Source organism: Lepidochelys kempii, chromosome 2 (genome assembly GCF_965140265.1).
Source record: "Lepidochelys kempii isolate rLepKem1 chromosome 2, rLepKem1.hap2, whole genome shotgun sequence".
NCBI lineage: Eukaryota > Metazoa > Chordata > Testudines > Cheloniidae > Lepidochelys > Lepidochelys kempii.
Window position 1 is genome coordinate 58,893,109 of NC_133257.1, and position 17,736 is coordinate 58,910,844.

Sequence of the window (17,736 nt, forward strand, 5' to 3'; positions counted from 1 at the left end):
CAGGTTTTCTCACCTCCCCCCTTTTTTTCCAAAAACCATACACACAAACTCACTCTCCTGGTGGTAATAGCTTATCCAAAGTGACCACTCTCCTTACAATGTGTATGAAAATCAAAACAAAAACCCCTAAGCACAATAGTCTAAACTTCAAGGATTTTTTTTTAGTTGAGGATTTTTATGTAGATCACGTTTATAAAGGATTGTGACTTTTAACTTCCTATGCCAGATCTGTTCTCACATGTACATGACCAAATTTCTCTACTGTTCAGTAGGGAGAATGAAGCAGTGGATATAATTGCGTAATGACAGATATGAGGTGAACAGAGAATCCCAAGGATCATTTCCTGTGAGTTGGCTAGCTTCCAGCTAGTCTCAATGGACACACTGATGTAAAGGCTAAATGAAAATAGCTTGCTCTGAAGGGATTTCCCCCCCCCCACCCCTTTCTCATTTTACTTTGTAAAGCAAGGTATTGAAACAATTAGTTGACAGCATGGTGTTAGTTTTCTCACGGTAAATTAGGAAGATTAAGCAAACGTGGAAGTGCATTTTGGCTATAATCAGCAGATTTGGGGCTGTAATGCTTCTGCATCCTCTTGAGGATATGTTCATAACATTATTCATATTCTCCCTTTTCATAATGTGCAAACTTGTCCAAAGCCATCTTATACTCGCTTTTTATTCAAAGATTACAGTATTGCTGTGGCTTTTTGGGGTTTTTCAGTTTTGTAGCACAGAAATACAGAGGATCCGCATGCTAGTTATTACATCACTGCACTTGGCATGTACTACTGGCACAGATAAGATGAACCATTGCAATGGCCTTAATTTCTTTTTTATTAATTTTCCTAAAGTAAGTTGAATAGTAAGGCATACTTTTATATAATTATGGCACAAGCATGCCATAGGGGTGGTGAGATGAGCAGAATAATGTAAATATTTGCAGACCATTTATGCCGTAACTTAAAATTTTGTGTATGAAGCTATGTTCAGATTCTAAGCTACTTTAAGGGGCTAGATCCAGAAGGAAATACCTATGCAGGCTGGGCAGACTTTTAAGTGTTGTGAATGATGGGTCTGGGGAAATCACATTTCGCCACTGTGCAAGAGCAAAAAAGGGAGAAAGAGGGGGCGAAGGTTGCAATAGGGAGTTAGCAAACGCTTTGGGAATGGAGGAGAGAGAGGACTTGAGCTGTGCTTTGGAAGACTATGCTGGACTCCTCTATTCATCCCTTCTTTCTGGCTTTGCTGCATTTCATCTCACCTTTCTGATCTCATCCAAGGCCCATTTAAATCAATTGTCAGGCCCAAAATGCAGCTGCTAAAATGATATTTCTCACTGCTGTTTTCACATGGCTTCATTAGCCTCCCATCCCCTTCCACAGCAAGTTCAAGCTTCTTGTTCTCACTATTATGGCTCTGCAAAGCCCTACCTGCCTGCTATCTGTACTCCAAAGAGCTAGCACAGTCCTCCCCGTTCCCGTTGCTGACCCCTTTCTCCCAGGTCTCCCTCCTAGAAGCCTCTTTTGCATCCTTCTGCTTTGGCTTCATGCTTTCCTGCAGGCTACTCGGTGTGCTGAGAATTCCCTCCCTCTCTGCCTTGAACTCCTCTTTAAAGCTCACTTCCTCCATGAAGCCTTTCAGTGGCCTTTCCCCAAAGAATTATAAAAACCAAGAACAAAACCTGCACTGCTTCCAGACTGTAGCTATGCAACATGGTTTGGAATTGAATTGTCCTTTTAGGGTTGGCGGCTGACTTGATCTGTGTGTATAGAGCTGAGTATGCTGACAGTGCCCAATAAATGATAAGGTAGCAGCCTCCATGACTACATAGCCAGTGTTTTCTCCTCATCAATAGAAGGTACACGTGCACCAAGGGTAAAATTTTCAAATGTGCATAAGTGACTTAGTAGCTTCGGTCCCAATTTCAAGTGTCTGAGTCGCTTGGAAGCCTAAATTTCATTCAAAATCAATGAGATTTAAGCTGTTCAGTGCATAAGTCACTGAAAAATGGGACTGAGACTCCTAAATCACTTAGGTGCTTTTTAAAATTTGGGCCCCAGACAATACTGAATGCATTTTCCCTCCCAGTGATCATTCTTGCTCTGCAGAGTAACATCTCGGGTTGTATGATCAGAATCCCAAAACTGGATGCAAACATGTCACCACTTGCAGTCCCTGATGAGGATTTCCAGCTGGATGTGCTGAAATTACAAGGTCAACACATTTCGGAGTAAAAAACAGCCTTTTTTCAGCATAATTCACCAGGTACTTTTACTGCTTAGCGCATTGACCCATCCTACCCATCTCCAGTAGAATCTAGCACCTTTAATGCAGAGATGGTATCTGTGCTGATTCCAATACAACAAAATACATATATGAATAAATCATATACATTTATTCTAAGTTCAGCATGAATACTGTGTTTCTGAAGGGACTTATAAATTTTTCACAAAGTTGTAAACTTACATATGCTAAAGGCATGAGAGGGAGAATAAAAGCAATGCCTGGATATAATTTATCATATACTTTATTTACAGTATGAAAACTTTTAAACTTTATATGTGTGTGATTCAGTGGCCTGATACATCTATAAGAGAGGTACGGGAAAGACATTATTCATAGCTTTCTTAAAACTTTTAAAAGGTGTGTTTATAAAAAGTTGTTTCCCTCTTCTGAGGACGCTTTTTTAGAAGTGCTTTAGGATTTTCTGAAAGTCTTTGTGTTTTCATTGAAAGAGACCTTTGCAAAAATGTACTGATAAAGAATGAAAATTCTCTCACTCTCAGTCACTCCATAAACTTCATTTAATCAAATCCCTATGAGATCGCTTTGGTAACCCATGGTTTTAAAATGTTAAGACCTGACATTTGTTGAGAATTATAGCTAACAAAGATACCAAACAAAGCTTCAAGTAGCTGCCTCTGCTTGGGGACAAAAAGCCCCAGACAAAGCAAGCAGGTGAAAACAAACACAGGATATTCCAGAAGAATAGGCAGACTAGATTAATTAACAGTCAAGAGATAATTGGCTTCTGCAAAAAGATTTCCTGCTAAATGAGTTAAAGAAAAGCATTTTTCCATCTGGTGTCCAGGGCTTGAAAAATTTACCCAACGCCCACTAGCCCAAACTCTTAGTCAGCTAAACAGAGTGAAAAATAGCTGAGCCACCCTGTCTCAAACCATACTTAGCCCCAAAGCCATAGTCCAGCATTTAAAAGGAACAAAACTGTTGCATACTGTTTTTGACCTCTGTTTAACTGTAACATATTGTCAATTTTCTATTTAATCCTTTCTAAATTATAATTTGCCTCCCTTGCTTTTATTTTACCTTCTTTCCCATCCTGACTTCACCTTTTTCTTTTTATTTCCTATAACAGATCATAGAATATCTTTCTCTTTGTAGTTTTCCAGGTGTTTTCTCTTTTTCTTCTCATTCTCTACTTTGTGTTCTCTGCCTCTTCCAATATATTTTCTGTCTCTACTTCCCCTCCCCCCCACTTAGCTCTGCAAAATCAGTCAATCTCTCTCTTTCAATCTCCTATTTTAATTTATCCTATCTGCTGTTGAGCTCAGGAGGGGAGGAGAAGATTACAGGGTCAAAGTCCTTTTTATCAACCCATCCAGGTGAGCAGGCAACTACCTCAATCCCAGCTGCTGGGAAAGGAGAAGGTGCTTGTGATGCCTACTAAGATGCTGTCCCTAGATCCTGTCTTTTGTATCCACCTCTGACAAGTGGGGGTCCTGTCTACTTTGTAGTTCCCTAGCCCCTAGACCGTCTCTGGCTGTTAGCAAGGAACAAAGAGCATTCTTTCTCTCACTATTCCCATCTACTGTCCAAGAGTTTCCGGTGCCTGCCTGGGTTGGGAGGTTTCCACTACTCTAACACTCCCGCAGCCTCTCCTGTGTGATGGGATGGGTCTCCGCTGCTTCCCTTAGCTTGGTGGCCATTGCAAGTGGTGTGTCTCCTTCCCATAGTCTGTTTGAGCCTTCCTCTCCGGTGACAAGCTCCAGCTGCAATTCATTGCTCTCCTAGGCTTTGATAGAATGAAATTGCCTGGATTCTTGTCCATTTCACTGCTGCAAACAGGTTTCTGAATAGCTGCACGGAAAACAGAAGATTCATGTGTCACGCTCCTGCAGCAGCTTGGAAAAATCCCTCTGAGCAGTAGAGGCACAAAAGCATGTTGTGTGTAGACTCAGAAGGATGACGCTGCATTAATTTACATCTGCAGCTCACATATGAATGATTATTGTCACACCTATACAGACTAGAAACTTGTTTTGGAAATGCAAATTTAGATTCTACTAGAGTTGATGTCACATGGCCAAGAAATTTTCTACTTGTATCAGCCAAGTTGATTTTCAAGCCTTTCTAGCATCAAATGTGTAGTTTTAGTTTTGGCTTTGACTGTGCATCAAATCCATTGTATCTGCCAAAGCAGGCAATGCCTTGGATGATGGTTAAATCTGAGCAAATATAGTTCTGCCTCTCACATCATGGTTCATTTTTATTTCTCTTTTAGCTAAACTACTATTAATTCAAATACAAAGGTGCAACAAAATTCTTGTCACTGTATGAACTGCACACTTTACAAATATATAGAATAGTTATAAAGTAAATATCATTTTTCTAAATAGCTTTAGAAATTTTCTAACCTGTGTCCTCAGATAGCAACCTATTTTTGTTTTGTTTTTGTTTTGTTTTACTTTAAAAATTCACAGCCATCATGTGAGGCCAGATAGACTTTCTTTTCCTTTTTTCTTATCTGAGGTTGTTGACCTCAGGAGAGGAGGAGAAGGTTACAGGGTCAAAGTCTTTTCCTCCTTGGAGCTTGCTGCTTGCTGGGAGAAGACTGGCTGGAGAATAGATGTTTTAGAACAGGGGTTGAGGGTCATGATTTTAATTCTGTTAGGGAACAGCTGGTTTGAGTTTCTTTCCACTTCTATCTTCCCTCCATCCCTCACAAATCCATGGAGAGAGAAAAATTTGTTCAGAGGGAAGCAGTAACACAAAAATACACAATTCCAGTGTTTTAGCACATCAAATGTATCATCTTTTTGTGGGGCTTCATGTTAGGCGGGAAAAGAGAGCATTATTGAAATATTTGGAAAATACTGTTTTATACACTGGATTCAGTTTGAATTACAATGCTAGAGGTTTGCTTATTTACCTGCCAAATGTCAAATTGTTAATAGTAATTCATGTTCCACTGCCTTTTAATGGCAAACAACACATACTATATTACTTTGTAATTTACTGAGATAAAGCTAATTATAAATGTATTGTATTAAAGTTTATGTACAAGGGACTGAAGAAAGGTCATTTGACTTGGCTATTTCTATTTAGATTTTTTTTCATCTTTGCATGCTGCTTTCATACACTAAGACCAAAGAGAAAGAGAGAAGCTCACAACTCTCAAATGAATGGCAAACTAGGAACAGATTTTTTTGTCTGCACTCCTCTGAAACATTGGCCTTGGGCTATGTTGGTGTGTGGCTCAACAGCAATCAGAGGTCATAATTTCATTGGCGGTTAGCATCAGGTTTAATTTTTCTAATATGTTACATTTACCAAATTGTCTGGTTTCAGTTATACTTATGCACTGACTGAATCAGCTTTGAGCAGCATGATGTTTTAAGGTACCTGAAAGGGTACAAGACCATTTATGGAACACATACACTAATTGTTTTTAACCACTTTCCTTTCTAAATACAAAAATGTGTTTTCAGAAAGCCATATAATAGTAGTAGTAGTTAATGACAGTGCACTTTTTTCTATGAATGGAACATAAAAAATGAGTAAAATTGTTGATTTAACAAGACTGCCATCTACTGATTTATCCAATCAAAAAAAGCCCCTGATGAGCAGATCTTTAAGCCTTTTGTTTTTTTGTTTTTTTTAATTTAGCCTAATAATAATTAATAAGGAAAAATCTGTCATCTTAGGAATGCGACCAGGTTCATATAGATGATGTGTCTTCAGATGACAACGGCCAAGACTTAAGGTAAGTCAGAACCGACCAAGATAATATATTGGGTTTTGCGAGTTGTTTTCCTGGAAAAATGGTAAAATACCATGAAACATATATTGGGTCAAGTTCTGCCTTCATTTATGCCTTTGAAACTCCATCAATGTCACTAGTATACCTGACCGTTAATTTTGGTTCAACATATTTTGTTAATCTGGGAGTTTTCTTCACTCTAAATAGCACCTATAACTTCGGAACAGACGGCTTTCCTGCAGCAGCCACCAGCGCTAATTTATGCCTAGCAACGGGTGTGCGTGGAGGAGTGGACTGGATGAGAAAATTGGCCTTCCGTTACAGACGCGTAAAAGAAATCTACAACACCTACAAAAATAATGTTGGAGGCAAGTGTCCATCATAAATATTACTCATCTGTTTCTCGAAAGACAAATGAGAAGTTATAAATGAAAAGGGTTAACCTTGCCCTTGTTTGCTGATCCTTTTCAACATGATTCTGTTTACTTAGAGAACTGTTCAGTTTGTAGTCTCTACAGAAAACTGTTCTTACAACTAATGGAAGCAGAAGGAAATAACAGAAAGGTATCTGAGTTTAAATACCGACACATTATTGAGTACCCTTTTCTACACCACAGGTCTTCTTGGTCCCGCAAAGAGAGAAGCTTGGTTGCAACTTAGAGCAGAAATTGAAGCTCTTACAGATTCTTGGTTAACACTTGCACTGAAAGCACTCACACTTATTCATTCTAGGTAAGTATATAAGAGTTATCATGGCAGCACAGAATATTCATGAAACCTAACAATGTGTTACACACACAAAACTTCATTAAAAGAACATTACGTTTACACAAACAAGCACTCAAAAGTTAGAAAATGCCACAATCAAGTTTGATTATGCAATCTTAATTGGGCCTCCTTGTTGCATATGCATTATGATACAATGTTTAATTACATGATTACATACTATTTTTCCCACAGAATTCTCTGCCTCATTTAGGAGCTGCTCTTCAATACTTTGTTTTCTCTTCATTGTGTGGCCCTTGGACTTCTTTACAGCATACTATTCAAACTGACATAAAGACAAAATTAATCATTTCCTCATGTGCTTTTCTGTTGCAGTCATCACTGTATATCTGAGTGCTTAACAAACATTAATGAATTTATTTTTACAACACCCCTGTTAGGTGAGGGTATTATCCCCATTTTATAGAGGGGAAATTGAGGCACAGAGAGATTAAGATCAAAAGAATCCATTTGGGTGTCAAATTTAAGACACCTGGGACCTGATTTCTTAGAGTAATTAGTATTTACATAGCTTTTCATATATTCAAAGAACAGATCTCATTGACTTCAGTTGCAGCCATGAGCTCTCAGCCTTTCTGCAAATCAGACCAAGAGTCTCAAGTCAAGCATCAAGAAACAAAGGAATACACAATTAGCGACCAACCCCTGTGCAAAGTTTGGTTTAAAAGATGTAACCAGAAACACAAAAGACCTCTGTGGCAGATGCAGGGATAGAATCCAGTTCTCCAGGGCAACATTCAGCTATCTTAATTATGAGACCAGCTGTTCTCTTCCAGAAGTCCCCTGCCTTGTTCACTACAGATCTTCCAATCTCTGAAAGAGATGAGGCGAGGGTCTTACAGAAAACAGTTTCCTTCCCCACAAAGTGCCCCCAGAGCAGGTCTGTCCTGAGGCAAGGGTCCTGTGGGGAAAAAAAAGAGTACAGTAAAAGCTGTGTTATCCAGCCCTGTACCAACCAGAAAGCTCTATAAACCGGCATTTCTAATCTCCATAGAAAGTCCAGTTTATAGTCCTGGTTGGGGTGGGGCCAGCAGGCTCCCTACCTGACTCCATGTGGCTCCCCAGAAGACATGTCGCTGCTGCTCCTAGGCAGAGGAATGGCCACGAGGGGTTTGGAGTGCGGGGTTGGGGTGTGGGCTCTGGAAGGGAGTTTGGGTGCGGGAGGGGGCTCACCTCGGGCGGCTCCCCACAAGCGGCAACCTGTCCCTGCTGCTCCTAGGCAGAGGAATGGCAGGCGGCTCTGTGCACTGCTTCTGTCCCGCCCTGAGTTCTGGCTCTGCAGCTCCCATTGGCCAGGAACCATGGCCAATGGGAGATGCAGGGGCGGCACCTGCAGGTGGAGACAGTGTGCAGAGCCACCTGCTGTACCTCTGCCTAGGAGCAGATGGGACAGGTCGCTGCTTGCGGGGAGCCGCCCGAGGTGAGCGCCCCCCCCCCTCCCCGGATCCGGCGCCCCCCCCCCGGATCCCAAGTCTCCTCCCATGCCCCAACCCCCTGCCCTGAGCTCCCTTCCGCACCCAAACTCCCGCCCAGAGCCCACACCTCGCACCCCTCCCACGCCCCAACCCCCTGCCCCGCACCCTCTCCCACACCCAAACTCCCTCCCTCTTAGTTAACTGGCATTTTTCATTTACCGACACCCCCCATATCCCCAGTATGCTGGATAAAACAGCTTTTACTGTATATGATCATGTAATTAAAAACTGCATCCTAATGCATACACACAAGGGGGCCAAATTAAGGGAACCTTAATTCTGACATTTCCCAACTGTTCAGTGCTTGAATTGCAATTAATAATGTTGTTTTAATGTAGACTTTTGTGAGTACTTTCTAAGTTTTTAAAAAAGCAAATTAGAAAAAAACAGAAGTTTCATCGTGTGGCATCTTATTAATGGCCACGTGGGTGGTCAGAAGGGTTGGAACCCTTACATCTACCACAAAAGACCTCTGTCACTTCAGCTGATGGAGTAACTGTAGCAGGAGTAGGTCATCCTCTCTGTGGATCAGCACTAGATGCAGGTGGGTTGCTTTGCCAGTGGGCTTCACAGATATTTGCTGACAGCAGCAGAATGGTGAAACTCAGGGGTGTGTGGTTCCATTCCAGGCTCTAGAAAGGATTATGCTGTCGTGGATACGCTCTCCTCCCCATACCCACCCCAATCTTCACCCCTTCTACCTTAACCCTTCCAATCTGTCCCTGCCCCAGCCTGTCTGTACCGTACTTCTGGCTCCTCATCCCAGTTCCATTCTCTTCACCTTTAGTCCCAGTTTTCATTCTTCAGGCCGCTGATCCCAGGCTTCTTGCCCTGTAAGTCCTTGCCTTATCCCTCCAGACTCCCAGACTGCCTCCCCCCTTAGCCTGCTTCCTGTCTCCTTGTCCAGCTGTTCCCAGTCCCCTCCACTCACCTTCCTAACTCCTTGTTGCCAATCTCCTTGCCCAGCCAGTGCCAGTTCCCTCCCACACTCCCTGACCTCTCTGTCTCTGTCTCTCTCGTTCTCATTTCCCAGCTCCATGGTCTCCAGTCACCACCCACCCACATTTCCCATCCCCATTTGCACCCAGTCTCCTTCCCTGGGCTTCATTGTCCTCATCTCCTCTGGCTCCTTGGCCCAGTCTCTCTCTCCATTCAGTCCCAGTTCTCCCCTGTAATGTGGCCCCTTATCAGAGCTGTCTCCTCTCCATTCCCATTCTCCCCCCCACACACACTCCAGTTCTGCATCCTATCCCTGTTCCCCCCTACCCTCCGTCTCCCTTAACTCCCACCCCATTACTCTCCCCAGCTCCCAGACCTAGTCTCCTTTCCTATCCAGTCCCAGTCTGCATCCCGGGTTCCCAGTCCCAGTTTCTGCCCTCTGCCAGCCTCCAATTCCAGTCTTCATCCCCTGGACTCCCTGTCCCAATATACTTCTCCAACACTGCGTCTCAGAGCCCTAAGTCTGGCCCTTCTCCTCTTGGTTTTTGAATTGGATGGCTTCTTCCTCCACACTTCCTGGGTGCCAGAACTGGGATGGGTGGTCATTAAGAGCACAGGAGAGACAGGCTCCATACTCTCAGTTCTAGTGCCTGGGTCCACACCAGCCCAGAGCAGCCATTATAGGAAAAGTCCAGCTTCACCTCTGTAGCTCTGGGCTGGAGGAAGCATGCTCAGTCACCCTGTGGGGATGGTGTGTGCACATTCCAATCACACACAGGAACTATGAGGGGATGGAGCATCTTCAGTGGCTCTGTGCAGATGATACCTGTGCAGTCTGGTCATCATTAGGAGCTGTGAGAGACTAGAGCATGCTCAATAAGGACGGAATCTTCTGAGGTTTTATCTTTTAAACTCTAGCAAGTCTCTTCTGAGCATGCGTGAACTGTGATTTTATTCTGAGGTTTATGACTTGGCCAAATGTGGCTGAGTTTTCATGATGATGGTAAAAGGCACATCCCTGACATAAAGGTTCCGCTCCCTTGCCAAATTTCAAATCCCTGCTCCTACTAACATTGGAACCACTGCACTTCACTCCCAGGCAGGGCACCAGACATTACTGGTGGCTTTCAGCCTCAAGGCATCCCTAATCCTTGCAGCCCTGCACTCGGCCCCTCTAATAGCCCTGCTCTCTGGCTGTGCTCCGAAGTATGGGGGCACTAGAACTTTCCAAAGAGAACTAGGAAATTTTTCACAGTAAAAAACATAGTATTTTTTCCTTGCCTCATTCTCAGAAACAACTGAACTCTTCTGGCTGAAATTTTCAAAAATAAAATAAAAAAAACCTGAGGCAGACATGGAAATTTTCATCCTGAATAGTTAAATTTGACAAAGTTCTAAGCAACTGAAAATAGGGTCTTATAATGGGAAGTGTTGTGCAACCTTAATAATAGGTAGCGTTAACAATCTGCCTGTAATGCCTATGGTTTAGGAGATACTGCATGGTGTACATGGTCTGTGAGTCAGGAGATTTGAGTTCTTTTCCCTCTTCAGCAAATGTCCTGCTATGTGCACGTGACATTTCTGTGTCTCAATTTCTACACCTGTAAAATGGGGATAATTCTTCAAGTAGTGTCCCTAGGACTGCTCCACAGTAGCTTGTGTCCCTGCACTGCTGGTTGGCGAACATTGGCAGCTGTGTACATTAGGCCCACACATGCACTGTCTCTCATCATGCCCTGCCACATGATCTAACCCTCCTCAGTTCCTTGTCAACTGCCCCTGGCTAGAGATGGGACCATTAGCAGTCTGTTTGTGATCGTTAATTTCTTTAGCGTTTCTAGTTTGTTAGTGTCCTTAGTCTTAGCTGTAGTCTCTCTTATTTTCTCTACCCCCAATATTAAAAAAAAGACTTTATTTCCCCCCCTTTTTCATTGGGGGCCCCTTCCCCAATGGTCCAGTTCACCAGACTTCAAGAAGTGCCTCTCCCTCAAAGAGGCCATCCCTGTGGCAGGCAAGCACTCGCGCAGCGTACACTGCCTCGGGGAAGGCCACATCACACAGAAGTGTGGTGTCTGCCAGCAACTCAGACCCAGGTCTCACAAGGACAGAGAGTTGAGACAGAAGATCATCTTCATGGAGGCAGCCATCTAGCCCTCCCTAAACCCTCACCAAGAGTCACCTGGCAGATGTGAGTCTTCCCCACAGCCCTCAACATCCAAGGATGGGTCAAAGAAATCAGCCACAGACCCCTCTTGTAAAGTCATTCAAAAAGAGAGCTGTGGGTCACCAGAGTGAGCTCCGAGCTAGCCACAAAAGATCTCCAGCACACTCAGTACCATTGGCACCGAGACAGTCCCAGCTCACAAAGATCAGGAGTGTCAGGTACCGTTGACAGGCCTAAGGACCTAATGGGCACTGGCACTGAGTCAACAGAACCAACTGACAAAGATAGGAGCAAACGGCATTCCAGTAAGAAGATGCTGCCGGTATATGATGTTCCTTTGGCACCGTCATCGGTCTGTATGGGCAAGATCCCCGACACGCTCTGTACCACCAATGGCACTGGGTCAGTCAGCTCCACTAGCATTTCGGCACTCAAGAGACCTCCGGGTATCTAGCATACCAGACTCTCCTCTTCTTGGCACCGGGACCTTGGCACAGCATCTCCCCCTAGTGTAGGAGTCTTCTCCAGTACCCTGCCGTGCACCCCCTCTTTTGAGTGAGGAGTCAGTGAGCCAGAGGAGACAGTTTCCCACTATTCCCATGCTCCCTATTGTGCCCACTGCCAAGAGGCTCCGAGAGTATACTGCCTCAGTGGCTGTACTGGGATCCCTGGGCTACATATTGCCCCATTCTTCTTGAGCTCCCAGCCTTGCTCGTACCCCCCAAGACATTCCCCCTCGGCTACGGCATCTAGAACCTTGGAACTCCCAGAGGAGATTGCTGAGAGCAGGAGGGCGGAATTGAGGAAAATGTGACTCCAAGGACCAACAACAACATATCCTCTTCCTCCCCAGATGAAGCATTCATGTCCCTGCCACTGTGCTTAGCTGATGATTTCCGACTTTTCCAGTACTTGGGAAAAAGGGTTGGAAGAAGTCAAGGACACCCATCACAAACTCCGTGACATATTACACTCTTCCTCGGCCTCTAAAATAGCCTTCCCTATCAAGGAGGCTTGACAGGACCTTGAAAAAACCATATGGCAGACCCCAGCATCAGTGACACCTACTTGTAAACAGGCTGATAAAAAATATTACATACCAGTTAAGGGGATGGAATTTCTTTTCTTCCCCTCTCCCCCAAACTCAATAGCTGTGGATGCAGTAAACTCCCGGGGCTATGAGCACCAAATGATATCTGATAGGGATTGGAAGCACTTGGACCTCTTTGGGAGGAAGGCCTATTCCTCGGTCACACTACATTTTCGAATAGCTATTTGTCAAGCCTTAACAATGAAATACATCTACATCAACTATTGGAAACCTGACAACTTTATTGATCAGTTTCCAGAGTCACAGCACAACCAGTTCAAAGCTATCATCGAGGAAGGACAACTGGTAGCCCAAACAGTGCTACAGACTGCCTTCAATGCAGCCAACACTGTGACCCAGTCCAGCTCCGCTGCGGTGGTTATGCGATGTGCATCACAGCTTGCCAAAGTCAATATATCCCTGGATTGGTGAAAGGACCCAGCAGATGTTTGCAAAGGGATTCCTTTTGTGAAAATTTCCCCGTTGTTGCTTCTCACCACCGACACATCCCTTATAGGATGAGGCACATATCTAAATGGCCTTACAACACAAGGCAAGTGGTCATCCATGGAGATATCCTTGTACATCAAGCTCCTCGAGCTCAGGGCATTCAGAAATGTCTGCACTCGTTTTCTCCCACTGATCACACACCAAAGTCCTAATAGACAACATAGCATGCATGTATTACATAAATTGACAAAGAGGAGCCAGGTTGCCCACCCTCCGCTCAGAAGCGATAAGGCTATGGAACTAACTGATGCATCTCCCACTACATTACGCTATCAACAGATTACCTTCTGGGCACACAAAACTCTATAGAAGACATCCTAAGTTGCAAGTTCCCTCACAACCATGAATGGAAATAAACCCAGCAGTACTTTATGACCTATTTAGATGCTGGGGTACACTGACCACAGATCTGGTCGCTAATCACTTGAACAAGAAATGTCCACACTCCTGCTCCAGAGCAGGGATAGGACAACACTCCCTAGGTGATGCTCTCCTTCTTCCCTGGGACAGGGACCTTTTTTGATTTCTCCGGGGGTATAATAAACCTTTCTCCACAATCCCGACACCCCACACCTACATGGGACCTAAACCTGGTGTTGAAAGGCCTAACTAGACCGCCCTTTGAACCCAGGGCCACCTGTTTGCTTATGTACCTGTTGAAGAAAATGGCCTTCCTGATAGCAATCACCTCGACTAGGAGGATAGGAGAAATAGCAGCTCTGATGGCACATCACCCTCCATGGTATTCTTTCAGGACAAGGTTACGCTCAGGCCGCACCAAAAATTCATCCCCAGGGTAACTGCCCTGTTCCATATAAACCAAGTGATTCACCTTCCGACTTTTTACCCCAAGCCTCGCTGTGACAGCAAGGAGACTATATTACACACACTAGATGTCAGACGGGCCCGAGCCTTTTACCTGGATAGGACGAAGTCTTTCAGGAAGTCCCCGAAGCTGTTCCTCTCTATTATGAAAAGATCCAAGGGCTCAGCAATATCAATCCAGAGACTCTCCAAGTGGGACTCAGGCTGCATTAGACAATGTAATCAGATTCATAACATAACCCCTCCAGATACTATTCGCATGCACTGCACAAGATCATTCTCATCTGTTGCCTTCTTCAAGAATGTCCCTATCTCAGAAATCTGTAGAGTATTGATGTTGGGCGTCAGTCTACACCTTTGCAGAACACCAAGCAATTACTGGGGACCTGCCTCCGATGCCATCTTTAGCTCCACAGTACTGTCATCTGTAACTGACCCAACTCTGAAGCCCCAGCCCTCCAGTAGGGATATTGCTTGGAAGTCACCTAAAGAGGAGCACCCATAGGGACACTACTCGAAGAAGAAGTTACGCAATAATGATGACCTTTCGAGATGTGTCCCCCATGGGTGCTCCCCAACCCACCCGCCTCCCCTCTACTTTGGAGTTCTTGTCAATGGCTCTGCAGTAGAGAAGGAACTGAGGGGGGTTAGCCTGCACATGCTGGATAGCCTTGTGGAGGGGCACGAGGAGAGACAGCCTCGTGGTGGGGCATAATGGACACTGCTACCAAAGTTCTCTGATCAGCAGTATAAGGATGCAAGCACACCTACAGTGGAGCACCCACAGGGAGACACATCTTGAAGAACCATTGTTACAGCACTAGGTGAGTAAATTTTTCTTCTGATTCCCTTCCTTTCTAAAGTACTTTGAGACTATGATGGTGAGGTTTTGTTGGGGGGAGAATGGAGGAAGGTTAATTTTTCCCTTTTTTTTTAGTGTTAATATATATATGTGTATATTTAAGGGTGTCTGTTTTTGTTTTCTTGCAGGACAAACTGTGTGAATATTCTAGTAACAACTACTCAACTTATTCCAGCTCTGGCAAAAGTCTTGTTATATGGATTAGGGGTTGTATTTCCAATAGAAAATATTTACAGTGCAACTAAAATAGGTGAGGTTTTTTAATAACATGATGAAATATTTGAGGCCATAGTTCTAAATGAAAAACCATATGTATCTGTATATTCATATCACGATAGCATCTAGGGACTAATGATAAATAACATACCTTACAGTAAAACACCATTCATACTGAGGGATCCTACAGCACCTAACTGTCAGGGTGGTTAAGCACTGGACTAAATTGCCTAGGGAGGTTGTGGAATCTCCATCCTTGGGGATTTTTAAGAGCAGGTTGGACAAACACCTGGACAAAGACCAGGGATGGTCTAGATAATATTTAGTCCTGCCTTGAGGGCAGGGGACTGGACTAGAGGACCTATCGAGGTACCTTCCAGTTCTGTGATTCTATGATTTTACAAACTTAGGCCCTGTTCCAGGAAGCTTGGTAGACCCTTTGCTGAACTGGAGCCCTAAGCTACTATATAACCACTAAAATGCACTGCATCATCCACAACTGAAATGCAGCCACTCCTGCGATGAACTACAATAGCTTTTTAACAGCTCATTGCAACACTACATAATAGTTTAGATCAGGAAAGTCACTATTCTGTATGTTTGATTTTAAGTCTCAGTGTGTCCAAAATGAATTCATTTTTTAGTTCATAGAGATTCTCTGTACTGTTTTTTTTCCTGTATCCATGTGTAAATCAGACAAGATGCTATTAACTGTAACCTTTAAGGGCTATCTTCTAAAACAGAAATTCAAAAGTTCAGTCATAAGTGTAAAGCATTCAGTCTAAATCTAGACAAAACTAAAAATTTATATGGTGAAATTCCAGGGCTCGGTGTCTTCATCAGAGCCCATTGACAAAAGAATTTACCAGAAGCTAAAATGTTTGCCTCCAGAATTTAATTATTTTAAGTTTATTCAAACTGAAATTAATAAATTTGTGCCAAAGTCTATGCAGATTTGTTTCTCAGTGAAACACAGGAATATCAGATTGGTTAACTAGAAGTACATAATACCATATATTAGAGACACAAGGTGGGGGAGTTAATATCTTTTATTGGACCAACTATTTTGGTAAGAGAGACAAGCTTTCAAGCTTACACAGAGCTTTTCTTCAGACCTGGGAAACAGAGTGTCACAGCAAAATACAAAGTGGAACAGAGTGTTTAGCATAAGTAGTTAACACATATTCACGGGACCATTCAAGGTGAAGTGACCTGTTGACACCTTTCCAATCATAAGGGGAAGAGAAAGGAGAAAGAGGACAGGCAGCTAGTTGTCACCTACCATCCTATACTGGGAACCCATCTGAGGTATCCTCAAACAAGTACAACCCATATTCAATGGATACTCCATCCTGAAAGAAATATTTCCTGAACCCATTCTTCTGGCCTTCAAACAACCTCCAACCTCTCCAAGTTCATTATCAGAAGCAAGCTCCCCATAGAACCAGGACACATCAGCCCCAAAGCGGCACCAGACCTTGCCAGAACAACAGATGCAAGACCTGGAGACATATCTCCACTGCTACAATCAACAACATACTCCATAACACATCTCTCAATATCCTTGGGTACTACACATGCATATCACAGCATGTGGTGTACCTCATCCAGTGCACTAAATGCCCCAATGACAACTCTGTGAGTGAAACCAGGCAGTCACTACGTGGTCTGGACTGATCATGGACTGAATAGACACAAAAAGAAAAGGAGTATTTGTGGCACCTTAGAGACTAACCAATTTATTTGAGCATAAGCTTTCGTGAGCTACAGCTTACTTCATCGGATGCATACTGTGGAAAGTGTAAAAGATCTTTCTATATTCACACAAAGCATGAAAAAATACCTCCTCCCACCCCACTCTCCTGCTGGTAATAGCTTATCTAAAGTGATCACTCTCCTTACAATGTGTATGATAATCAAGTTGGGCCATTTCCAGCACAAATCCAGGTTTTCTCACCCCCCCCCCCCGCTCCCCTCCACACACACAAACCCACTCTCCTGCTGGTAATAGCTTGTCTAAAGAGACCACTCTCCTTACAATGTGTATGATAATCAAGGTGGGCCATTTCCAGCACAAATCCAGGGTTTAACAAGAACATCTGGGGGGGGGGGGGGGTAGGAAAAAACAAGGGGAAATAGGTTACCTTGCATAATGACTTAGCCACTCCCAGTCTCTATTCAAGCCTAAGGTAATTGTATCCAATTTGCAAATGAATTCCAATTCAACAGTTTCTCGCTAAAGTCTGGATTTGAAGTTTTTTTGTTGTAATATAGCAACTTTCATGTCTGTAATCGCGTGACCAGAGAGATTGAAGTGTTCTCCGACTGGTTTATGAATGTTATAATTCTTGACGTCTGATTTGTGTCCATTTATTCTTTTACGTAGAGACTGTCCAGTTTGACCAATGTACATGGCAGAGGGGCATTGCTGGCACATGATGGCATATATCACATTGGTGGATGTGCAGGTGACCAAGCCTCTGATAGTGTGGCTGATGTTATTAGGCCCTGTGATGGTGTCCCCTGAATAGATATGTGGGCACAGTTGGCAACGGGCTTTGTTGTAAGGATAGGTTCCTGGGTTAGTGGTTCTGTTGTGTGGTATGTGGTTTCTGGTGAGTATTTGCTTCAGGTTGGAGGGCTGTCTGTAGGCAAGGACTGGCCTGTCTCCCAAGATTTATGAGAGTGTTGGGTCATCCTTCAGGATAGGTTGTAGATCCTTAATAATGCGTTGGAGGGGTTTTAGTTGGGGGCTGAAGGTGACGGCTAGTGGCGTTCTGTTATTTTCTTTGTTAGGCCTGTCCTGTAGTAGGTGACTTCTGGGAACTCTTCGGCTCTATCAATCTATTTCTTTACTTCCGCAGG

The 17,736-nt window shown here is 43.7% G+C and overlaps 1 protein-coding gene across 16 annotated transcripts in view; it reads left to right on the forward strand.

The window, feature by feature from the left end:
• EYA1 (EYA transcriptional coactivator and phosphatase 1) overlaps positions 1-17,736 on the forward strand; it is a 231,237-nt gene that overhangs the window by 199,094 nt on the left and 14,407 nt on the right. For all 16 annotated transcript variants that reach the window (XM_073330859.1, XM_073330852.1, XM_073330861.1 and 13 more), the window contains 4 exons: positions 5,949-6,007; positions 6,212-6,372; positions 6,622-6,736; positions 14,784-14,905. In XM_073330859.1, coding sequence (XP_073186960.1) covers positions 5,949-6,007; positions 6,212-6,372; positions 6,622-6,736; positions 14,784-14,905 — 457 coding nt within the window. The remainder of the gene's footprint in view (positions 1-5,948; positions 6,008-6,211; positions 6,373-6,621; positions 6,737-14,783; positions 14,906-17,736) is intronic.